The 26293-nt window shown below is 34.0% G+C and overlaps 1 protein-coding gene across 11 annotated transcripts in view; it reads left to right on the top strand.

The window, feature by feature from the left end:
• LRRK2 (leucine rich repeat kinase 2) overlaps positions 1–26293 on the top strand; it is a 194334-nt gene that overhangs the window by 35872 nt on the left and 132169 nt on the right. For 8 of the 11 annotated variants that reach the window (XR_014233101.1, XM_082349301.1, XM_082349309.1 and 5 more), the window contains 9 exons: positions 55–164; positions 2462–2550; positions 5851–5985; positions 8341–8475; positions 10905–11036; positions 16684–16803; positions 17293–17432; positions 17525–17604; positions 18946–19052. Coding sequence is in view for 10 of the 11 variants with exons in the window: in XM_082349301.1 (XP_082205427.1) it covers positions 55–164; positions 2462–2550; positions 5851–5985; positions 8341–8475; positions 10905–11036; positions 16684–16803; positions 17293–17432; positions 17525–17604; positions 18946–19052 (1048 nt within the window). In the remaining variant the exon portion in view is untranslated. The remainder of the gene's footprint in view (positions 1–54; positions 165–2461; positions 2551–5850; positions 5986–8340; positions 8476–10904; positions 11037–16683; positions 16804–17292; positions 17433–17524; positions 17605–18945; positions 19053–26293) is intronic. The other 3 variants (XM_082349303.1, XM_082349304.1, XM_082349308.1) reach the window with 3 other exon arrangements.

The following is a 26293-nucleotide window of genomic DNA, read 5'->3' on the forward strand; positions in this document are numbered from 1 at the left end:
TTCTATTTGTGTGGTTTTTTTTGAAATGTGAATATTTGTCTTTCTTGTTTTTAGGTGGGTTGGTCACTTTTATGCAAATTAATAGAAATCTGTCCAAATACAATGCAAAGCTTAATGGGTCCCCAGGATATTGGACATGATTGGGAAGTCCTAGGGGTTCACCAGTAAGTATGTAAAAACAAACTGCATTGAATATTTATCTGTACATATGACAACCCTTCCCTTGATACATTATATTTGCAATCCAAGACAATCTAGTAAAAATCCTTTAAAATACATATAGTTTTCCTTGAATCAATGATTTACATTTATAGAGAGCTTTTGACTCAGAAGTCTATAATCTATTTGAATTAGAAAACTAACATTTGAGGTAAGAAGTCAGGTGTTGTTATTATTTTAATAATATAATAATAGTTATACAATTGATTAAGTTGTAGACTGTTGATGACTGCTTATGAATTCAAACAAAGGAACGATTTTTTTTTTCTTTTTTTACTTATTAATAGTAGAACTGACACAAACTACTACTTCTTCAAAACAAAAATATGGGAACTAAGATGTTAGTTCTATAAATAGTAATTTACAAGTTTATGCTTTACTGTCTTTAAAAAGTACATTTATGTATATTCATACATATATATTTAATGAGCTTAAAGTACAGCTTTCAAAATGAAGAAGAAAGGGGAAATTATCTTTCAGCACATCTGCAGCCAAATCTTGATAGCTATTTACCAGCTATATTATTGCAGTTTGCAACATAATGACTTCTTAAATGAGACTACTTCTTTAGCCATAATTAGTTAAGAAAAACTTTTCTGAAAAAAAATGTGTTTCCAGGAAAGTCCTTTTTGGATAACTTTGTTTCTTGACATTTAAGAAAATATCTTCTGTCATCAACGTTAGATGTTCTTTATACCTAATGTGACTTTTCTTTGCCACAGAGAAGTGAATACTAATTGCTTCCAAAGGCATATTGCTTGTGGAAAACGTAATTAATGCAAAACTAAATTTCACATCTTTGCATTATTTATTAGTATTAACTGTGGCTGCAGATTTTGACAAATCAGAGCTGTTTGTTCATAGGCGAGCATGTCCGTGCTTATACATTTTTCCATCTTTGATAAACATGTGTTGCTGTTCTTCGGTTTCTAGCATCTAAAGAGTGTGCTTTGAAAAGAGACTATTTACAGTTAATAGGTGTTCTCATCTCCAAACTAATCTCTGAAATTCTATGAGTCAGTAGTAAAGAATACTGCATTTAATGAGGAATGAGACAAAATATGCCTGCAATTAGTAGTTGTAATGTTATGTGTCCCTTGGTTTGGATGAGAATTTCCAAGATCCCCAAAGATTAGCCATCTATAACTTTAGGGAGCAATGGAAAACTCATCTAGTCATATTCTAGTGTAAACCAAATGTTCAAATTAACTTACATAAACGTTTCTACAGGGAGTTTCATTCACTCATTTATTTGGTCACTCACTCATCATTCATTCCTCTTCTGTTCATCAGGCATTACACTCCTTTAGGCCAGAAGTAGTGTGAATAGTGTAGACACACTCTCTCTACAGTGGAGCATATTAGATCATTACCGGCAAATATTTATTGTAAAACATATCTCCTTATATTCATTCTCCTTATATTCAAGGGCTTTTATCCCCCCAAAGGCTTACAGTACTAAAGGAGAAATCTCTTGTGTGGTGTTGAAGTCAGGAATAGTGGGAATGGTGCAGGGAGAGGTAGGGGCAGCATAGGTAGGAGGAGAATTGACAGAGTCGAAGGACAGGGTCTCTCAATTCCTCACCTCACCACCTGGAGACTACGTGCCAAGTTTCTTGGATCTAGGTGAAGCCATGGAGGCTCTCTCTTCTAACAATAGAAAGCCAAACAGCACTGGGTAGGAATAGACTGAAGATTGTATATTTTAGAATTGATAACTCAGGGGCTCAAATTTAATACATTTGAACTAATTGAATACTATTGATAGACTAGGTTCACTTTCTGTTATAAAATATCAATTTCTCTTTCAAAAATAGTAAAAATCAATAATTTAAATATTCAAATGGTTCTTAATTTTTATATACAAGCTAACATTTTAATTACATCTCTCTATAATATATCAATGTGTATAACATATAATTCACAAGTTTGTATCACATATAAAATGATTGATCCCTTGGTGCATATAACTCAATATTATTTTGGATATAGAATTGGGTGAAATAGTTAATAATTGAATTTGAATATTTAGAGGAAAAAGTTATAACTTTTCTGTTGAGACTCATAATAATTCCCTGTTAATCATCATAAACCTGGCTCAGGTTTACAGGGAGAAAAACTACACTAGCTTCAATATAGGGAATGAAATACAATGAGATGAATAAAAATGTAGGTGAGTAAAAAACAATATCTAAAAGAGCAAACATCTAGGTATGATCTTGATTTTTGTTTTTAATTACAGACTGATTCTTAAAATGCTAACAGTTCATAATGCCAGTGTCAACCTGTCAACAGTTGGATTGAAGGCCTTAGATCTTCTCCTAACTTCAGGTAGTATATACACACATTTTTAATGTTGACTCAAAAAAACATTTTAAACCATTTGCTAAATGTGTTTTGATGTTTTTTTTAAAGTATAATCACATAATATAACCTCAATATTGATGATTTCCAAAATTCTGTGTTTCCATTTTCCATTTTTTAAAAAATAAATTTATTTATTTATTTTTGGCTGCATTGGGTCCTCGTTGCTGCGCGCGGGCTTTCTCTAGCTGCGGGGAACAGGGGCTACTTTTCATTGTGTGCGCGGGCTTCTCACTGGGTGATTTCTCTTTGTTGCGGAGCATGGGCTCTAGGCGCGTGGGCTTCAGCATTTGTGGCATGTGGGCTCAGTAGTTGTGGCTCACGGGCTCTAGAGCACAGGCTCAGTAGTTGCGGCACACGGGCTTTGTTGCTCTGTGGCATGTGGGATCTTCCTGGACCAGGGCGCAAACCCATGTCCCCTGCATTGGCAGGCAGATTCTTAACCATTGCGCCACCAGGGAAGCCCCTCCATTTTCTTTCCTTATCTCTTTTCTCTACACTTTTTCTCTCAAAAATACCACCCAACATCTTGGCCTTAAACATCACCTTATATATTACTCCCAAATCTAATTTCTGTCCCCAGGTTTGCTCCTCAGATCTGGTCCCACATCTCACATTCTCATTAGTTTGTTAGCCATACATGTCCTTGTCATGACTGTATTGTACTTCATTATATCTCTAATATGTTTTCTATAATATATGCTCTAGAGTATGACATAATAGTAATATGTCATAATAAAAATATATAGCATTTCTTCTTGAGTGCTTGCTAAATGCTAGGCTTAACATGTAAAATACTTAATATGCTTTTAAAAGCATAATCCTCAAAACATCCCTTGAGTTTAGTATTTTATCTCAGTTTTCTAGAGAACACTGAAGCATAGAGAGATTGCCTCAGCCAAAAAGTAGTAGAACCAGGGTCTGATTTCACATGTCAGGTTCTTTCTCTGAGTAAACTTCTACTTGGAGGATAATGGACCTGAAAACAAAGAATGTTGCTGTGGTGCAATAGTTGTGATCATTGCTGTGACAGACACTTGCTATGATGTAAGGTTCTGAGAAGAAAGGCTGCTTTCAGGGAAGCTAAGCATGAAGGATAGGGTGGATTTCCTTCAAAGTGTGAAGGGTGCTTTAGGTCAAGAAAACAGCATGTGCAGCGTTGCAGAGGCCTGGGAGGGGCGGTAAGATTTTTAAAGGCCCTCATTGGCCGTGCTAAGTGATGAAGGTCCAATAGGAGAAAGAGAAAGGAAGAAAGAGGGTGAAGATCAGAGAATGAACTGAAGAGGGATAGGAAAGGCCAGAAGGTACTCACCGCTTCACCAGAGACTTTTATTAAAATATATAAAGGGATGTACTAACTAGTCTTAACTATGGTTTATTTAAACTCATCCTTGGGATCTTTTTTTTTTTTTGGTGGGTGTGGGGAGGTAAAGATTTATTCTCCATTTGGCAATGGACAGGAGGTTTATGAATTTGAGAAATCTCCCAACATGAATATATCAAGGTTAGCAGCATGTAGACAAATAGGAAATTTGACATGTGTTTTGAAAAGACTAGTTAATTTCTTCCACGTAACATTAAGAATTTTGAGCTTTTAGGAAAGTTTGTAATGTGTTTTAGAGTTCATTTCATTTCAGGTACTTATTAGAGGCTAATTTATGAATCATTTTTTTGTTTGGCTTATTTGTTAACTGAGGTAATAGTTATTGGGCACTTACTGCTGTGCTGGCTGCTAGAGGACTCTCAGACAGGTGAGGCAAAGCTCCTACAATGTAGAAGTTCACAGTCCAGCACCCCTGTCCAATATAACTTTTTGCAATGAAGGAAATGTTGTATATGTTCAAAATCATGGCGAGTAGCCACATGTGGTGATTGAACATTGGAAATGTGAGAAACTGAATTTTAATTTTATTTAATTTTAATTGATTTAAATTTGAGTTTAAGTAGCCTCATGTGATTGGTGGCTACAGAATTGGACAGCACTGACAAAGAGATAAAAAGCATTTAAAGAAATCATTTCAATGTAATGAGGAAAGTACTCTAACAGAGATATGAAGAAAACCACCATAGGAACAAAGAGAAGAGAGCAGCTAAGCTCATTTGTAGGAGTTAAGAGCATGGTCATGACCTGCTTTAATTTTAATCCAGCTCTGCCTCTTATTTGTTCTACTTTGGGCAAAGTCACTGCATCACTTCTGTGCCTCAGTTTCCTTATCTCTATCTAACATGAGGATTGCACCTACCTCACGGGGTTGTGGTGGTTTACACACGTTAGAGTGAACTATCTAATACTTCAACCTATGTCTGACATTTTATGTGCTGTAGAAGTGTTTGCTACGACTACCACTCCTACAGTTTTTATTGACAGACTAGGTACTGTTTGTGTTATTTCTTGATTTAAGGTAGGGTCATATTTGGTGCAGAAAATGGCAAGGGCATTCCATGCAGCTAGTGCAAGTGCAAAAAGATATCAAAAGAAATGTGTTCATGATGAGCAAGGAGTTTAGCATGTTTGGAGTCAGTAGTGCAGGGAGGGACGTGAGGCTGATGAGATACATGTAGTCTGTGGAGAGTCTTGTTTGTCAGACTGAGGAGTGCGAGAAGGCCTTAGAAGACTTCAGCAAGGGATTTACAGATCACATTTGTGTTTTAGAAATATAATGCAGCAGGTAAACTAGTTAGGTAGGGATTTGGGCCTGCCAGAGCAATTAAGCAATTGTGTTTGCATTCTAGGTGAGAAGTGTTGGGGTCCTGAACAAGACAGAAATGGAGGGGCCTAGTTCAAAAGGAGTTTTTGAGATATTTAGAAGTTAGACTTGAAGGACTTGGTAATGAGTTGATTCTTTGGCTAGTCAGAGAATGAGAAGAGAGAGGGAGGATGAAAGAAGGAAGATGACTGTAGTTTCTCTGGTAACTATTGGATGGTGGTTATTGATGAAGAGATGGAACTGGAGTTGGCTAGGTTTGGGGTGGCCATGGAGTATTCAGATGGTGTTGTCTAAGAGGCAGGTAGAAATGTTTCAGGAATTCGGGGCAAGAGGTCTTGGCTCTGGGTATTGATTGGGAATCACAGAGTTATAGTAAAGCGTACTGGGAATTTATCTCATTTAGAAAGACCGTAAAGCTTGATAGGTCTAACATCTGGGGCAATTAAGTGGTTCATCAAAAAGAGAAGTCCACAAACCATTCATAGCCCTCATGTAGAAATGAAGACATTAAATGTTAAAGCAGCTATTTACTTGGAGCATATTGTTCTCTTTGAAATAGGTAAAATCACTTTGCTGATATTGGATGAAGAAAATGATATTTTCTTGTTAATTTTCGATGCCATGCGCACATTTCCAGCCAATGATGAAGTCCAGAAACTTGGATGCAAAGCTTTACATGTGCTGTTTGAGAGAGGTATTTAAAATGTCAAATTCTTTATTTTGATATTTATATAAGAAGAAAGGGTTTATAGTGGGATAAGTAGGTTATAATTATGATAATAAGAAACTATCTGAAATTGTACTATTTATTAAAAGTTGGATTGTCAGTCAAGGATAAGTAATGGGGTTAATTCAGAAATATTGCTTGTTTTTGCAGAATGAATTTCATTCATGGATTATCAATTATGCAATTGTAGTAAACTTTCTTCCATTGCTTAACAAGGCATAGGTTCACTTTGCAAGCTGTATGTGTAGGAGTTAAGGAAGAAAAAGTAATACTGTGAAGCCAAGCATAGGTTAAGTTTGGGTTTATGATGTTAAGTCATCACCAGAGGTTTTAGAAATTGCTAAAGGCTCTGGATAAAGAACCAAGAGGTTTACAAAGTGTCCCTTAGGAAAAATACTAATATGTATTTTATCACATGACACTGAGAATGATGACAGAGATAACCATGTAATTTTATAGTTGGTTGGAACCTTTAGTCCTTCCACTGGCTTGATGAGGAAATGGATCAGAGAAGCGAAATGAGCAACCTGCCTGAGAGTACACAGCTAGTTATCTCCATTACAGTTCAATTTACCACAGTTTTTGAGAGCACCTTTTGTGTCATTATGAGAGCCAACAGTGCTAGGAGTTTAGGATAAGAATAACGTATGTGGGCCCTGTGTTCATATCAGTTTACCTACTCTAGTTTCTGGAAGCTCCAGGAATGGAAATTCTACTGTTTAATTCCCTGTCTTATTCCAGAAAGACTTCAAATAGCTTATAGATATTTATAATACATTAGAGGAAAAGAAAAGTGAATGAGGAAATGGGTGAAGGGAAAATGATATGAAGCTAGGTTACATTTACTGCTTACTTCAGATCCTGTATCTTTGCAAAGGGATGGACCAGAAATTTGGTTCTTTGCTTCCTATCAGGCAAAGAGGTAAACATCATTGGTTACAAAGTTACTTGAGATAAAAGTAAACTCATTAATCAGAAGAAGCAATCAGTCTCATGGGAGACTTGAGAAACTACTCCCTTGGGTTTCCCTGGATAAGTTGATAAAATACATAGTTTGCAAGGAACACAAAGTGTATTTCAGTGAAAGAGATTCTATCAAGAGTCAGAACAGCATGGGCATGGGGCTCAGCTCTCTGGTGGTGGAAGAGAGGAATGGAGGAACTGCATGTCTTTCAGGCTGTCTTCTCTAAATGTCATATCTTGAAACTAAGCTTTTGATAAGAATTGGGCAGAATAGAGTTTGAGGAATTACTGTCTTGAGGGCTTATAATCTTCTGTGCTGCAGTTTAAGGGGCACATTCTTATTCATGAAAGAAGGGCTAGCATCACTCACCAGCACTGTGGGATCCATCTAGGACATATGGAGAAGCACCAGGGAATGTTAAAAAGATGATCTTATTTGATAGATCAGCGCTGACAGTATTGTGATTGTAAATGTAGAGTAGAAACATTTCTGAAGTTTTCAAGAATATGAAGTTCCCCAGGACTTAGTGGCCCGTGTAAAGTTAATTTTCAAAATTTGAAACTATGGCCTGGAAACTGTTTCATAAAATGAGAAGGTTTGGTGATACTTCTCATTTATTAGAAGAACCCAGTCAATTTCACATATTATATGGACTATTGGTGTAAAGTTGAACAACAAAAAGTAATGTTGATTATGAAGAGTGACACTAACATTTATGTCAGTGTCCTTCTCAGGCTAGGTAAACCAGATTTTTATACATGTTTTTGAGGTTCCCACCCAATAAAAATGACTCCAAATGAAACTCATTGGCTTGATCCCAAGACTTTAATTATGAAAATTAATGATGACAATTTTTGATCTCTAATGAAGTCAAGACCATTAAGATAAAGTATTTCAAAGTCTAATTACTTGTTATTTGCTAAAGTTCATTCCTCTTGAACTCATGCATTTAGCTGAGCTGCCCTTCAACAATGTACCATTAACCACTCCTTTTTAAGTATTGTGATATGTTCACTTCAGTAGGCCATCTTTATTATTCATTGATTAGTTTTCTCTAGAATCTTTCAAATGAAATTGTGAATAATTTTATTTTTCTGAGAACTGTTTGGTCACTACATGGTCACTACATTTCAAAACATGGAATAACTAATATGGGTCAAAACAAAATTATTTTAACCTCAATAGCTTTTTTTCCCATTATAAAATTCCTAGGAAGGGCTCTTTGCTAAAATATAATTTTCAATTTATGTTTGTTGTATCTACTGTCTTATCTAATCATCATGAATATTATATTTTTGAGTAATTAAACTTTTATATCATGTTTGAGCTCTTTCGGTATTTTGTCTTTCATTTTTTAGTTTCAGAGGAGCAACTGGCCGAATTTGTTGAGAATAAAGATTATATGATATTGCTAAGTACATTAAAAAATTTTAAAGATGAAGAGGAAATTGTGTTTCATGTACTGCACTGTTTACATTCCCTAGCAATTCCTTGTAAGTAGCCTGCATACATGGTTTCATTTTTGAATCTGAAAAATTACAGTATATCTTCTTTCTGAGTGTGTTTCAAAAATATTTTTATTATTTAGAAACTTGTAGATGCTAAACTCATACATTTATTCATTTAATAAATTTTTATTTATTGATGCTGTTCTGCTGCTGGCTATGGGCTTGGTGCTGGAGAAACAGTAGCAGAAAATATAAACATGTTTCTTTCCTTTTCTGACCCCATAGTACCCCACAACATACTGATAAGCATGGAAGTGATTACGAAGTATTATTGGGCAAGTGTTGGCAGAAGTACTTAGGGTTTTGAGGACAAACAGGGAGTGAGGCAAGATCTCTCAGCAGAGTCTTGAATGATGAGGAGAGCTTTGTGTGTGGAGAGGTGTGAGGTGAAGTAGAAGTGCAGGCAGTATCCCAGGCAGTGGGCATCCTAAGCGTAAAGATCCTGGAGCAAAAGAGAGCATAGAGGAATCAAGAGGATAAAAGTAGCTCAGTAAACTGTATTTATAAGTGTGTGCATGCATGCGTGTGTGTAATGCACATGCAGAGCCCTGAGCATCTGCTCCTGTGCCATTTCATGGAGGTAGGGGAAGGGCTTGATGAGAGTCAGTGGATGAGGCTGGAGACATAACCAGATCCTAGGTCCTGAGAAGCCACAGGAAGGAGTTTGAACTTTATTGTGATTCTTGTTTAACATTTGAATGATGCTATGAAATCTAGCCACTTTTATAACAAAAAAAAGTACAAATAAGAAGAAATTAATTTGCTGTGTATGCTACCAGTCAATACTAATGGACTAAAATAATACATCAGATTTCTATTACTTCTGTTTTGTAAGTGCACATGAGCATTTTGTATTTCATGTATTACCCGTTTGGGCTTGTACAGGATTTACACATGCACTTATCTGGTAATAATTTCATCTTCACACATGTGAAGTTGTGAGGATTAAATCAGTTAAATAATGTGAAAAATGTAGAATAGTACCTGGTAATGTAATGTAGTAAGTGTGGTTAAAACACTGACAGTATTACTACATGCTTTGTATTTCATACATATGTAGCTTATTATATATAATATGCATATATGGTTTCAGACATAGAAATCTCACAGATGTGAGACTAATCCCCTTGTGAAAGAATGCCCTTTCTTAATAATGGTTATAAAATCCTTCATTTTCTCATCCATGGAAAGTTAAACTCTTAGAAGTAGATGGGGCAGAACAATAATAGAAAATGGAATTTAAACTTCTCTGAGTCATCTACTGCCAACAAACTGAATATATTCTTCATTTTACCTTTCCTTGGCTATACATTTATTTATTTATTTTGTGCTGGTTGTTTTGAAATTCATTCTTTTCCACCCACATCACCATAACTCCAGTGTAAATGTGCTGATTCATAAAGAAAAGGTCAAAGAAAGCAGCAACTAAAAATAAAAAAAAAGCAAGAGTTTTAAACTTTACCTTGAATCTAGAGCAAGTTGTATCTTTGATTCTGAATAAAAGGAGGTAATTGTGTTGAGGCCATTTCCTTTCTTTTCATTTCCTACTTTTTCCATATTTAGTGTTTTTTAAATACAACTTAAACATTAAAAATGCAGTTTTTGGAAAACAGTTGGTTAGTTTGATTGTGCCAAAAAAGAAAGAAAAATGTTTTGCAAGCACCTTTTTTTCTGTCTGTTTTAAGAATTGTCAACATTTCATTCAGACATATAAATTAGTTTTCTCCACATAGGTTCACATACTCTTGATTAATTGCCTTTCCCAGTGGAGTCTTTCCTTCCTTTGTGGTTCACCTATGTTTATCCCTTAGTTATACATTTTAATATTATGTCTCTCCTCTCCCCTTCATCCATTCTTTTCCCTGTCTATCTCAGAGCCTTCAGGAAGCTCGGTTTTGCTGCCTTTTACACTGGCTGCTCTTCTGCTGCCCTTCTGGAATGGACAGGAAATAGATGATAGCTGATTCTACCTCTTCTATTGTGTGATATAATCTTGATTTTCTTTCTGATGGTTTGAGGAAAAGGAGCAATTAAAATCCGTTATCCAATGGAATAGTGCCTCATTCGGAAACAGGCCCCAAATCCATTTATTTGAAAACTTACGGCCAAAACTTTACACATTTTGACTTATATAAAAAGCACTCTCAGTTTTCCCTTTATTTTTTTTAAGTTTTTAAGCCAAAAATACAGGAATAAAGCAACTTTCCCTTAATGCTAGAGATGAGTCCTAAATCGTATTATATTAACATCGAACAACAGTATTTTTATAGCTATTTGACAGAATATGATATTTAAATTTGGAAATGTAGCCATTATACTGCCATATATTTAAAATCTCTGTAAGGTATCTTTGTATGCATATTTCAAAGGGGAAATTATTACCTTATTGATAATTGTGATTTCTTTAAATTTAGGCAGTAATGTTGAAGTCCTCATGAGTGGCAATGTCAGGTGTTATAATATTGTGGTAGAAGCCATGATAGCATTCCCTATCAGTGAAAAAATTCAAGAAGTGAGTTGCTGCTTGCTCCATAGGCTTACATTAGGTAAGTTATAATTCTTGGTTAATTTATCGCCATCTATATGATGTAAGTATATATAGCATACATATGTTTATGTTTATGGATAAGTAACATATTGACATACACTGGATGGAAATATTGTAAATTAGCAAACTGTTCTGCCATTCTTAGGTGGAATTTTAATAGGAGTGGCAAAAATAAAAGTGTGCAATATGAGAAGTCTTATCACTGTTATGCTATATTTAAAGTATTATTATGTAAATAGTTGATACATACAAAAGAATAAGCATAACATATAGAAAATGTGAAGCACAGTGCAAAAGAACTCCTCACCCAACTTAAGTATTAGTACATTACCAGTGCTGGTAAAGCTACTCTGGGGTCTGCCCTTCTTCCACTTTCTCTACAGAGGTTAACGCTCTCCAGAGTTTTGTGTTAATAAACCTTTTGCTTTCTAAATTAAATTTTACTACATTCATTTATCTCTGTAAACAAAATTGTTAACGTTTGCTTGTTTTTGCTTGATAAAAATGGCATCATGCTGAATGTTGTCTTCTGCAAGTTTTTAAAAACTATTTTGTTTATAAGACTCATGAATATTTTTGCATATAGTTGTATGTAGTATTCTATGATGTGAGTATACCACAATTTATTTATCCATTTTCCTATCCACGGACATTGGTTTATGTCTTGTTTTATGCTACTACCATCTGTTTTGCTATGAAAATGTAAAGGAAGGTGAATATCTTTTCAAATATTTCTTTGCTATTGGTGCTTCCTCTTTTTGTGGAGTACCTGATTTGCCTTTTTCTGTTTTCCATGGTATAGTCTGTCTTTTTAAAAATTGATTCTTAGTTCTGGCTAATAATATTTTGGTGGTCAGTTATATGTATCGAAAATATTTTGTCTTGATTGGTGAGCTGTCTTTTTATCTTCTTTATGTGGCTTTTGTGGTATAGTTTAATTTCATGATTAGTTGCTTTGTGATTTACCCTTTTTAATGTATTTTAAGAAATCCTTCCTTTGCCTAAGATAATAAATGTATTCCACATTTTATCCAAAATCTTTCTAATTTAAGCATTAAAGTGTTAAAATCTGTTTGGAATTATTTTATACAGTAGGAATTCAATTACCCCACCCCCCATTTATAATATGGAGAGCACAATTTATTATATGGTTCATCCATTTCCCAGTAGTATCATATATTGAATATATGTATATAATATGTATGTATCATTTATAGGTTTATAATATGTAATATATGTATGTTTCTGTTTTTGCTGTTCTGTTGTGTTTGTTGATTTGATTTGTCGGGCTCCATATCAAACTGTTTAAATTATTATAGCTCTGTGAGTCCTGATATCTCAAAAGCTAATAGGTAAAGTCATTATATATTCTTCTTTTTTGGTTACAGCTTGGCTTTTTTCATGGGCCTTTACAATGCCGAATACATTTTAGAATTAACTTGTCCAGTTCCTTGGAAAACTCTATTTGGATTTTGATTAAAATCATACAGAATATATGGATCAATTTAAGAACTGACAACTTTACATTATAATTTTTTCCATACAAGTCTTGCACATCTTATTAGTTATTTCTAGGTACCCTATTTTTGTTATTATAAACGGTGTCTTTTTTAAAATTGTATTTTTGAACTGTGTATGTGTAAAGAAATGCAAATGATTTTTTGCATATTGATCTTATCTAAACTCTTATTAATTCTACAAATTTATTTATAAATGCTCTTAGGTTTTCTGTGTAGCAGTTATTTAATTTGATTTCCTTGTCTTCTTGCATGGCCCACAATTACTAGTACAGTGTTGAATAGAAGCAGTGATAGTAGGCATCCTTGTCTTTTTCTTGATTTTAAAGGGAATGCTTTATATTCTCCCATCCAGAATAATGCTTATTATATGGGTTTTTGTTGTTGTTATTGCTGTTGTTAATCTTGTTTGTTTTGTGACAAGTAGCTTTTATCAAGTTAAGAAGTTTCCTTCTGATTCTTGTTTGCTTTTATTTTTTTATTATTATTATTTTTTTTAATTTTATTTATTTATTTGGTTGTGCCGGGTCTTAGTTGTTGCATGTGGGCTCCTTAGTTGTGGCATGCAAACTCTTAGTTGCAGCATGCATGTGGGATCTAGTTCCCTGGCCAGGGATCGAACCCAGGCCCCCTGCATTGGGAGCACAGAGTCTTAGCCACTGCGCCACCAGGGAAGTCCCTGCTTTTATTTTAATATGTGGGCCTTTTAAAAAGAATTATGAGTATTGAATTTTATCAAATATTTAAAAAAATTTTAAGATCATTTGTTTTCCTCTTATCTTGATAATATGGAGAATTAGAATTGCATATACAGGTTTTCTAATAGTAAGCCACTTTGTACTCCTGTGATTAATTCAACTTGGTCATTTTATTAGATTTTTTATATATTTATAAAAAAACTCTAAAATATAAAAAATATAAAAAATTTATATATTTATTTTCAGATCTGCCAGGTAACTTTTGACTGACTCTTATTCACTCTTCCCTTTCCCTTTCTCTTTTCTTTTATTCTAATTTTATTTCTTTAATCATTAATACATAGCTATCTTGTGTTCTGTATCTGATAATTCCAATATATGAAGTTCTTGAGAGTTTAAACCTCCTGCTCCTGTGCTGACTGCTTGTCTGTCATGGAGTCTTGTTTTCCTGTATGTTTGTGAGTTTTTCTTTGATTGAGTTTAATCTCTGAGAATCCTGAGGACCTAAACATCTCATCCAGAGATGTTTGCCAGGAGCCAGGGCACAGGACTGACCTGGGGCCACTTTAGAATCTTTTTAAGATTCAAACTTGAAGTGGGAGACTCTGGTTGAGCTACCCTCCTTTGGAGAGACTACAAGGCTAGTCTGATCAAGGCTGGTTGATCACAGTGACTCATACTTTCCCACATGGCTACTCTGGCTTGTCCATTTGCTTTCAGCTCACAGTTCTTGTTTCAGCTCCTTGTTGAGCCTCCCCCAACTCCCTCAATACACACCTTGGAGATTTCCTTGATGTTTTTGTGAGGAGAACAACGCATTAAAAAGTAAATGGTTGGTGAATAGTAAGGTAGGATCCTTAACTGTTGGAAATTGGTTCCAACAACCTTTTCTAAAAAGGATCACCAGAAATGTTTTGTTCAAAATCAGGATTATTATAATAGACATTTGACTTTTCATCACTATAACTTTGGGAAAAAAATCATTATTCATTTGAAAAAACTCATTTTTATGTTTTTATTGTAGCAACTTATATTTTCATTTACAGAAATATGGCCATATCCCCTGTATAGTTCAGAATTTGTATAATTCTGCAATTGATTTTAGCCTTAGGAATATTACTAGGTAGTTTCAGTTAAAATGGAATTTTTATAAATTGAATTCTAATTTGCATGCACAACTTCAGTTTGTTTCTTTTCTTGATAAGCATTTATTGAATGCTTATCATATGACCAAAACTGTGGAGATATGAAAATAATGTCTTATTTGCACATTTCTTTCATATTTTCTAAAGTAGTTTCATATATAATATATAATTTTTTGATCCTTGAAACAATCCTGGGAGATGTGATATTTTTATTATCTCTGTATTTACAGATGAGGACCTATTTTAGCAAGTCTATGTGTCTTATCCAAGATCATGTAGTCAGTAAGTGGTAAAGTCAGGCTAAGAATCCAGATTTCTGCATTCCTAAGCAAAACAAAGCATTTCTTCTAAAATGTTGTAACCATTTACTAGTTTATTTCTTTTATCAGGTGAGAATTTTACTCATATTTTCATGAAGAAGCACACAGTTGTACAAGCTAGCTGATATCTGGGAAAGTTTTAAAGTAATTCAAAAGTTGATTCTTAAATCTAGCTAATAGAGTAACACACTAATATAGAATTCTCTATTTCATGTTCTGCGACTTACCACTCAAGTTAAAACTTGCACGACATACTAAGAATGTGAGTTTACCTTAATCCCTTAAATGAGCCAGACGAAGAAGTGGTTTTATTGTCATGATGAGGAAATGGTACTTGATTTTCAAATAGGTCTACAGTAGCACATTAAGGGTGGTTGACATTATACTGTTGAAATTAAATAAACCATATAAACTATCATATCATTTATAAGTTTTATATTGTTCTGTGACATTTTTTGAAAGTAAAAAGTCATCAAATTGATCTTTTTTTTGGCCGCATCTCAAGGCTTGTGGGATCTTAGTTCCCTGAACAGGGATTAAACCCAGGCCCTTGGCAGTGACAGTGCAGAGTCTTAACCACTGGACCACCAGCGAATTTCCTCAAATTGATCTTTAGTTAAAGGTGCTTTCTTAGTGACTAGAGAATTTATTGTCCCTGTTATTGTTTCAAAGAAGCTGAATAAAACTTTTCACTTCTTCCTCATAATTAAAATAAAAACCCAAAGTCAGTAAATAAATACTAAGCATTTTGTCAAATTATGAAATTCAGTTATGGGGTTAATGCATTTAAAGGCCTTATATAATTTACTATGTATTTTCACATAAATATAAATGAAAATAAGATAAGGCCAGTCTCACTGATGTTTGCTCAGAGTCACACAGTTTTCAGTGGTAGAGCAACTGTTGGCAGTGGCATGGGAATAATACTAGGGAAAAGGAGGTGAGACAGCCCAAGTTTAGATAAGCTGGTAAAAGTGGAAAAGAACCTTTTTTGAAATGACCCTCCAAGACGAGAGACCACTAAGGGCTGGGGAGTATGTCAGCTTAATGGGTGAATGCGGAAGAGGCATGAACATAAAAAGTTGTTGATAAAGAAGAGCTACGCCTAGTTAATCTGCCTTTTCATTTTGAAGCCTTGATTAATATTTAGTGTGGACTTTAGTCTTTTCATGGTATAGAATCTTTTCCAATTCTGGCTGTGTGTCTCAGGGATCATCTAATTACACATATAGCTAACTAGGAGTTTCATTCTTACTCCTAGAAGGAAACTTGGTGACTGTTAGTAAGTTACAGATAAGCTAAGTGGAAGGAGGCACATATTTTTGGACTGTCATTTACAATTTTTTTCCTTATAAGGATTTAGATTTCTATATGATTATGAGAAGAATGAGTATAAAAATGTAAGGGATGTCTTCCTGGGTTGGGTTAGAGGTAGTAAAATATTCTCATATTTTTCTTCTAAGATTATCATAGACAAGATCAGGTAATGATAAGTGTGCCAATGGGTTTTCTGAGCACTATTCTTTAAGTGACAGAAGGCTGTTTCAGCAAAAGCATTTAATGACAAGGGAGGTTTTTTCCCCCATCTTTTAGAAGGCAGGAAAATTAAGCTATTTTGTACACTGAATATTGTAGTGTCATGAATAACAGATACCTCATTGTTTTAATATGATGATGACATGAGAGGGAGTCAACGAACACAAGTTAATATAACTCAAACATTTAATTTTTTTTTGCCCAGTCAGTTCCGTTGTCTAAGCAAGATAATTGAATGAGTGCATAAAATAAATTTTCAATACTTTATGCAATCCTCTTAAGCTATTTTAATTAAAGTAAATATATGTTTTAATGTCATTAAGAATAGTCATCACTACTCAAATTTGTTGATTTAAATACTGTTATGTGATTAAAGGTAATTTAAGTTCCATGGATGAGAATTCCACTAATATCTCACTTAACTTTTAGGTAATTTTTTTAATATCCTGGTATTAAACGAGGTGCATGAGTTTGTGGTGAAAGCTGTGCAGCAGTATTCAGAGAATGCAGCATTACAGATCGCAGCACTCAGCTGTTTAGCTCTCCTCAGTAAGTAACTTTACTAACAAGGAAATTCATACAGGTGCATTTGATCTTGAATATTAACATTATAACAAGATAACATTATAACAAGAAAGTCATATGTAGAGAAGGAACCCTTAAATGCCTTTTCTGTCTTAATGTAACTCATTTTCCAATAGACGATACTTTCAAGGGGACTAACAGCTGTGGTAAGTACATCCTTCCCAGTTCAGATATCAGTAAATACATCCTTGATTTAGCTTTATTATTAGCAGTTAACTTCCTTAATTAATCTTCCTCTAGCCTATTAGTTTTGTTTGGTACCCTCTTGCTCATTTGGTAATTTATCTAGATGGGATAGCAGTATGATGAAGTGTGTAATATATTAAAAAGGTCTTTTAATTAACCAGGGCCACTACTAAAGAATACCTCACTCTGTTGATAATGTTTCAATATGCGGACTTAGAGTTGGTCATTCAAACTGTAAGTAAGTTACATGTTTACATTTTTTCCAAGCTGAGACCATTTTCTTAAATCAAGACTTAGAGGAAAAGAATGAGAATCAGGAGAATGATGATGAAGAAGAAGATAAATTGTTTTGGCTGGAAGCCTGCTACAAAGCATTAACGTGGCATAGAAAGAACAAGCATGTGCAGGTTGGACTCTTTCATAAATTTTATAGTCGTTCAAAATGGTTTGTTCAATAATTTATTTTTTGACAGGTTTCTTTTTTCCTTCCCTAATCCAGGAGGCTGCATGTTGGGCCCTGAATAATCTCCTTATGTACCAAAACAGTTTACATGAGAAGATTGGAGATGAAGATGGCCAGTCAGTAGTTTTGATTCTATATGATAGAAAATTTCAGTCATATTTCTAATCAATCCACATGAAATACCATAACTGAAATTTTTATTGTTTGAAATATTTTTGATGTAGGCATTTATGTTTTAAGTGTTGCCACAAAATACTTGTGGATATATATTTTGATCCCATTGCCTTGGATAGTTAGTAAAAGGTGGTTTGTTTGAGAGTTATTACTGAGAGATTTAGAATCAAGAGTCATTCAGTAAATTATGAATCATCAAGAAAGAACCTTTCAATTTTCTGGCTAATCATTTAAAATGCCATATTAATTAATCTCAAGTGATAGAAATTGCAGAGCAATCTGTGACCTTTTCTGTTGTGGTTACTAGCCAGCAGGTTGTCAATATCAGGAATTAGATGTGGTTAGAAGCCTCCTATAGTGATTCCCCACTTGGTGTAGCAGTGTTGACCTGTCTTCTCTTGAGAGGGTTATTTGTAGCTGTCAGCTCTTGAGGATGCTTTCTATGGGAGCACCATTTAAACCTCATAATACCAGTCATCTCTCCCACAGATACACGAGTTCTGAGTATATCAGATTTGTTTCATGTCCGTGAGCAACTGCTTAGATTTTTACTGTTGGCTCTGCATATCCTCTGGATTTTAAATTTTGAATGACTTACCTTGGAAATTTAAATATAATATTCTGCATCTCAAATCCTGACAGCCTGTCAGCAGAGTGATCTACTGCCAATCAGAAGGGAATTAATGACACAGATGCTATTTATTTAAACATCTATTTTGAATGGAAACAGTAAATTTCGAAAAATATATGTTAAACCAGCCTTCTAATCTGCTTTGAGCAATCTTTTAAAGAAATTAGGATAAGGTTGGTTCATGTTGCAGTTTATAAATTTCAGGTCATAGACACTAATTCCTCAAAATCCATAGGAGATCATTAAAATAAATACATCATTAAAACATATTTATGCTCTACATTAAAAAAATTCACTTTGCTTCATTATGACTTTTAATTTTTCATTTCTTGCTTACATCATCTTGTTTTGCTCACTTAATCTTTTTACTCTTAGCACCTCTTTATATATCTGCTGAGTCTTTTATTTTCTCCGTCTACTGCTTATCTACTTTGAAGAAACAGAAATACTACTTTATTAGTAGTTCATGGATTTGAATATAATTTTTAAATATAAAACTGTTTAACTGTAATTCACTCCTATGAGTAGAGGTGGCATAAAATATTGTTTATCTGCCCTTATTTGTTGTTAGAGAGATTAGATAACAGTAAGTGAATATTTGAGCTAATTTTTAAAGAGATTACTATTAATATTGTGGTTGAATTTGTGAAAGGTTCCCAGCTCACAGGGAAGTGATGCTCTCGATGCTGATGCATTCTTCATCAAAAGAAGTCTTCCAGGCATCTGCAAATGCATTGTCGACTCTGTTAGAACAAAATGGTAAGAGATACACCATATTTTTTAATAAAAAGAAACACATTTTGTGGTATTTTTTAAATTATAAAAGCAATATATTGTAAAAACTTCAAATATGTAAATATATACATCTGATATATTGATATATAGGTAAAAGGATAAAGAAGAAAATAACATTTTGATGTTCTTCTTCTGGACTTCTATGTATGTACTTACAGATGACATATACAATATACTTTATATTTTTTGGAGAAATGGGATCATATTATAATCTTTTATAAACAAATTTTACAGTTCTTTTTTTATGTTGATAAATGTAAATTCTCACATTATTGTTTTTAATGGTTGTGTAGTTTCCCAATGCATGCCTGTTTCCTATTTTATAGTCCAGTTTCTTGTTGATGGACTTTTAGCTTGTGTCCAGTGGTATTTTTTTTGGATATCTATAATAATCGCCAAATGGTCACTTCTTTCCCCCAGTTTTCTTTATACACTCTTCTTGTTATTTTCTTAGGAATGCAATGGGTGGAGGGATATTCACCATTATAAAATCTGCTAAAATTGTCCATTATAAAAATTTTAAAAAATAGTCCTTTACATGTAAATCTTTTAGCTTTGCATTATTAAGGGGAGAAAAAAATTGGCTGTTATACCTTTGGAAGAACACTTTAGGTTTAAAACTGAGGCTCAGGCTGCTCTGATTCCTGCCCTCATAAACAGGAAATACTGCCAGAAAATCTTGGGAGAAAATTCATCATACAGGCATTGGGACTTGGCAGCTCTTGAAGGATATTTTTGGAGGGAGAAAAATAGAGAAAAACACTGAAAGCTTGAAAATAAGACCAGTGTTAGCATCAGCTTTTAGTAGAGAACCTGGTTAGAGTGAAAAGAATAAAGAAACCTCCTCATGCATGTTTCCTTACACTATTATTTAAGTCAAATCAAGAGAAAAATCACTTCTTTGTTTTCCTCCTTTCTCACTCTACCTCTCTGATGGCACTGAAAAGGCCATCATAAGAGGCTTGGGCTGGCAAGAGCCCTGAGAGATAGCCAGAGGTTGCCTTCAAGGGATAATGAGTCAGAGCAGGAGTGGCAAAAAAGGAAACTGCTCTTCTTGAGTCTCCCATCCTCTACTGTGCAGAGGCCTGGATGGGGATCTCACTCTTGAAAATGAGCACTGGCCTTGGCTGTTTTTTGTGTTGAGGCCCCTTAGAGAGGAGACAAACCCTTACCATGTACAAACCACATTGTGTTGGTGCTGTAGTTCTTAACCCCCTGGAAATCTTTGATATGTCAACAAAACAACCATGATTTTGTGAGATTTAAACTGCTTTTTTTTTTTGTTGTTGTTTTTTTTAAGAAAAGGATTACTTTATACATATTGACACACACAGGTAAGAATCCTGGAGACATTAGCTAAAGCTACTATAGTAGTACTCATTTCTGTAATTGGTCACCAGGTCGTAGTTGGTGTATGTGTATGTGTATATGTATATATATTTAGTTAGTATCTATAGTTTCTGTTTTTATCTCCTCATTCCATATTTCCCATGTCCTCCACCGGAACTTCAGTTGCTCCTGGTTCTGGAGTGACCCAACCCTTCATCCATGAAAGGTCAAAGTCCTCAGTCATACTGCTTTTTTTTGGTTGCTGTAGTTTTCTTTCTTTCTTTTTTTTTTGAATTTGTTTTGTTTTTGTTTTTGTTTTTATTTTTATTGAAGTATAGTTGATTTACAATGTTGTGTTAGTTTCAGGTGTACAGCACATTCAGTTATACATACGTACATACATACATACATATATTCTTTTTCAGATTATTTTCCCTTATAGATGATTACAGAATATTGAGTATACTTCTCTGTGCTATACAGTAGGTACTTGTTGGTTACTTATTTTATATGTTATAGTGGTGTGTTTGTTGCTGTAGTTTTCAATTCACTTTTACTGTTGCGGATGCAGGTATCAAGAGGCTGCTAGAGATTACCTTGGATCTCAGACAGTCTTCCTTGCCACAATTGTGTAGCAGTAACCTGTCTCCCCTTGGTAATTGGATCAGTCACATCAGCCAGGAGAGTAGCTCCTTTTTTAAACTGGTGGTTCAGTTCATAAGTAGCTTAAAGTGGCCAGGTAGATGTCACATGCTCTGATTAGATGGAACCATTGTTGTTTCCCCTGATGAAAGCTTATCCTGCTCCATGCAAGATGGTGGTATTTAGGTTGGAAGATGTACCATTTTTACTTTTTAAAATACTTTTTCTTGTGCTTTTTTCTTCATTTTTATTGAGATATACTTGACATAAAGCATTGTATAAGTTTAAGGTGTACAGCATTATGAAATTATTAGTACAATAAGTTCAGTGAACATCGATCTTCTCCTATAGATACAAAATAAAAGAAAAAAGAAATGTTTTCCTTGTGATGAGAACTCTTAGGATTAACTCTCTTAACAACTTTCGTATATAACACACAGCAGTGTTACTTATATTAATCATGTTGTACATTACAGCCCTAGTATTTATTTATCTTATAAATGGGAGTTTGTACCTTTTCACCACTTTCATCCAATCCCCCCTTCCATCCCTCCCCCAGCTTTTGGTAACCACAAATTCCTCTTTTCCTATGAGTCTGTTTTTGAAATATAATTGACCTGCAACACTGTTAGTTCCAGGTGCACAACATAGCGATTTTATATTTCTATACAGTACAAAGTGAGCAGCATGATAAGTCTAGTTATCATCTGTCATTATACAAAGATATTACATTATTATAGACTATATTTCCCATGCTGTACATTCCATCCCTATGACTCCTTTATTGTGTAACGGGAAGTTTGTACCTCTTAAGTTCCCTCCCCCTCTTTCACTTATCCCCCACTGTTCTCTGCTCTGGCAACCACCAGTTTGTTTGCTATATCTGTGAGTCTGTTTCTTTTTCATTGCTTGTTCACTTCTTTTCCTTTTCACATTCCACATTTAAGTGAAATCATAGGATATTTGTCTCTCTACTACTTATTTCACTTAGCCTAACCCCCTAGGTCCATCATGTTGCTGCAAGTGGAAAGATTTTACTTTTTTTCATGGCTCAGTGATATTCACATCTTCCATTCATGTATCTATGGGCACTTAGGTGGCTCTATATTTTGGCTATTGTGAATAATGCTGCAATGAACATAGGGGTGCATATATATATATTTTCTTTTTAAAATATTGATTGAAATATAGTTGATTTACAGTGTTGTGTTAGCTTCAGGTGTACAGCAAAGTGATTCACTTATACATATGTAAATATATGTATTCTTTTTTTACATTCTCTTCTGTTATAGGTTATTACAAGATACTGAGTATAGTTCCCTGTGCTATACAGTAGGTCCTTGTTAGTTATCTATTTTATATATAGTAGTGTGTATATTTTAATCCTGAACTCCCAATTTATCCCTTCCCCTCCTTTGATAACCGTAAGTTTGTTTTCTGTGTCTGTGAATCTATTTCTTTTTTGTAAATAAGTTCATTTGTATAATATTTTTTAGATTCCTTATGTATAAGTGATACCATATGATGTTTGTCTTTCTTCATTTGTATCATTTTTTTAGATTCCTCATATAAGTGATATCATATGATATTTATCTTTCTCTGTCTGGCTTACTTCACTTAGTATGAGCATATATCTTTTCGAATTAGCATTTTTGTTTTCTTTGGATAGATATCCAGGAGTGGAATTGTTGGATCATATGGTAGTTCTATTTTTAATTTTTTGAGGTATCTCCATACTGTTTTCCATAGTGCCTGCACCAGTTTGCATTTCTACCAACAGTTCATGAGGGTTCGCTTCTCTGCACATCCTCGCCAACATTTGTTATTTGTGGTCTTTTTGATGATAGCCATTCTGATAGTTGTGAGGTGATAAATCATTATGGTTTTGATTTGCATTTCCCTGTTGATTAGTAATGTTGAGCATCTTTTCATGTGTGTGTTGGCCATCCCTAAGTCTTCTTTGAAAAATGTTTATTAGGGTCATCTGCCCATATTTTAGTCTTGTTATTTGTTTTTCTGATGTTGGGTTGTATAAGTTCTTTGTATATTTTGAATATGAACCCCTTATTAGATATATCATTTGCAAATATCTTCTCCCATTCAGTAGGTGGCCATTTCATTTTGTCGATAGTTTTCTTTACTGGGCAAAAGCTTTTTAGTTTGATGTAGTCCCATTTGTTCATTTTTACTTTTGATTCCCTTGCCTGAGGAGAGAGATCGAAAAAAATATTGCTGAGATCATTGTCAAAGAGCATACTGCTTATGTTTTCTTTTAGGAGTTTTATAGTTTCAGGTCTTCCATTTAATTCTTTAATCTATTTTGAGTTTATTTTTGTATATCCTGTGAAAAGGAGGTCCAGCTTGATTCTTTTGTATGTAGCTGTCCAGTTTTCCTAACACCATTTATGGAAGAGGCTGCGTTTACTCCATTGTATATTCCTGCATCCTTTGTTGGAGAGTAAATGAACATATAAGTGTGGGTACATTTCTGGGCTCTCTAGTCTGTTCCATTGGGCTATGTGTTTGTTTGTTTGTTTGTTTTGCCAGTATCATACTGTTTTGATACTATTAGTTTGAAATCAGGGAGCGTGATGCCTCCAGTTTTGTTCTTCTTTTTAAGATTGTTTTGGATATTTGGTGTATTTTGTGTTTCCATAAAAATCTTAGAATGGTTTGTTCTAGTTCTGTGAAAAATGCCATTGGTATTTTGATAGGAATTGCTTTGAATCTGTAGATTGCCTGGGGTAGTTTGGTCATTTTAACAGTATTAATTCTTCCAATCCATGAGCACAGAATAACTTTTCATTTGTTTGTGTCATCTTCATTTTTTTTCATTAATGTCTATAGTTTTCTGAGTATAAGTCTTTTACATCCGTAGTTAGATTTATTTCCGATGCAATTGTATATGGGATTGTTTTCTTAATTTCCCTTTCTGATAGTTCATTCTCATTGTGTGTATAGGAACACAATGTATTTCTGTATTTTAATTTTGTATCTGCAACTTTACTAAGTTCATTTATTAGTTCTAATATTTTTTTGGTGGCATCTTTAGGATTTTCTTTATATATATCATGTCATCTGCAAACAGTGACAGTTTTACGCCTTCCTCTCCAATTTGGATTCCCTATATTTCTTTGTCTTGTATGGCTAGGACTTCAAATACTATATTGAATAAAAATGACAAAAGTGGGCATCCTTGTCTTGTTCCTGATCTTAGAGAAAATGCTTCAGCTTTTCCCCATTGAGTATGATATTGGCTGTAGGTTTTTCATATAAGGCTGTTATTATGTTGAGGTATGTTCCCTCTAAACTCACTTTGTTCAGAGTTTTTATCATAAATTGATATTAAATTTTGTCAAAAGCTTTTTCTGCATCTGTTGAGGTCATCGTATGCTGTTTTTTTTCTTCAGTTTGTTAATGTGGTGTATCACATTGACTGATTTGTGAATATTGAGCCATCTTTGCATCCCTGAGATAAACCGTGGTGTATGATTCCTTTAATGTACTGTTGAATTCAGTTTGCTAATATTTTGTTGAGGATTTCTGCATTTATGTTCATCAGTTATACTGGCCTGTAATTTTCTTTTGTGGTATCTTTGGTTTTTGTATCAAGGTGGTGCTGGCCTTGTAGAACAGGTTCAGAAGCATTCTTTCCCTTCAATTTTTTAGAATAGTTTGAGAAGTAGGGGCATTTACTCTTCTTTAAGTGTTTGGTAGAATTCATCTCTGAAGCTGTCTGGTCCTGGACTTTTGTTTGTTGGGAGATGGTTTTTTTTGTTTATTTGGTTTTTTTACTGATTCAATTTCATTACTGGTAATCAGTCTGTTTGTATTTTCTATTTCTTCCTGGTTCAGTTTTGGGAGATTGTACATTTCTAGGAATTTGTCCTTTTCTTCTAGGTTTTCCTTTTATAGCCATATAATTGTAGTAATCTCTTATGATTCTTTATATTTCTTTGGTTTCGATTGTAACTTCTTTTTTATTTATGATTTTATTGATTTGGGCCAGGTCCTCTCTCTCTGTCTCTTTTTTTTTTCTTGATGAGTCTGGCTAACGGTTTATCAATTTTGTTTATCTTTTCAGAGAACCAGCTCTAAGTTTTATTGATCTTCTCTATTGATTTTTTAGTCTCTGTTTCATTTATTTCTTCTCTGATCTTTATGATTTCTTTCCTTCTACTAATTTTGGGTTTTGCTTGTTCTTCTTTTTGTGGTCCTTTAGATATAAGGTTAGGTTGTTTATTTGAGATTTTTCTTGTTTCATGAAGTATGCTTGTATTGCTATATAATTCCCTTTTAGAACTACTTCTGCTTGCATCCCATAGAATTTGGGTTCTTTTCTTTGTGTTTTCATTTATTTCCAGGTATTTTTTAAATTTCTGCTTTGATTTCTTCAGTGACCCATTGGTTGTTTAGTACATATTGTTTAGCCTGCACATATTTGTGTTTTTTTGCAGTTTTTTTCTTCAAGTTGATTTCTAGTCCCATAGCATTACGGTAGGAAAAGATGCTTGATATGATTTCAGTCTTTTTAAATTTATTGAGACTTGTTTTGTGGCCTAGCCTTTGATCTGTCCTGGAAAATGTTCCATGTGCACTTGAAAGAAATATGTATTTTGCTGCTTTTGGATAGAAAGTGATACACACACACACACACACACACACACACACACACACACACACATATCTATTAAGTCCATCAGATTCATTGTGTCTTTTAAGGCCAGTGTTTTCATATTGATTTTCTGTCTGAATGATCTGTCCATTGATGTAAATTGAGTGTTAAAGTTCCCTAGTATTATTGTGTTGCTGTCAATTTCTTTTTGTATGTTTGTTAATATTTGCTTTATGTATTCAGGTGTTCCTATGTTGCGTGCATATGTATTTATAATTGTTATATCTTCTTGCTGGATTGATCCCTTTATCACTATGTAATGTCCTTCCTTGTCATTTGTTACAGTCTTTGTTTAAAGTCTATTTTGTCTGATATAAGTATTGCTACTCCAGCTTTCTTTTCTTTTCCATTTGCATGGAATACCTGTTTTCATCCCCTCACTTTCAGTCTGTTTGTGTCTTTAGATCTGAAGTGAGTCTCTTGTAGGTAGCATATAGGTAGATTTTGTTTTATTATCCGTTCAGGTACTCTATGTCTTTTGGTTGGAACATTTAGTCCCTTTACATTTAAAGTAATTATTTATGGTGTGTGCTTATTGCTGTTTGTTTATGGGTGCTTT

Source organism: Balaenoptera borealis (assembly GCF_965194805.1).
Source record: "Balaenoptera borealis genome assembly, chromosome: 13".
Classification (NCBI taxonomy): domain Eukaryota; kingdom Metazoa; phylum Chordata; class Mammalia; order Artiodactyla; family Balaenopteridae; genus Balaenoptera; species Balaenoptera borealis.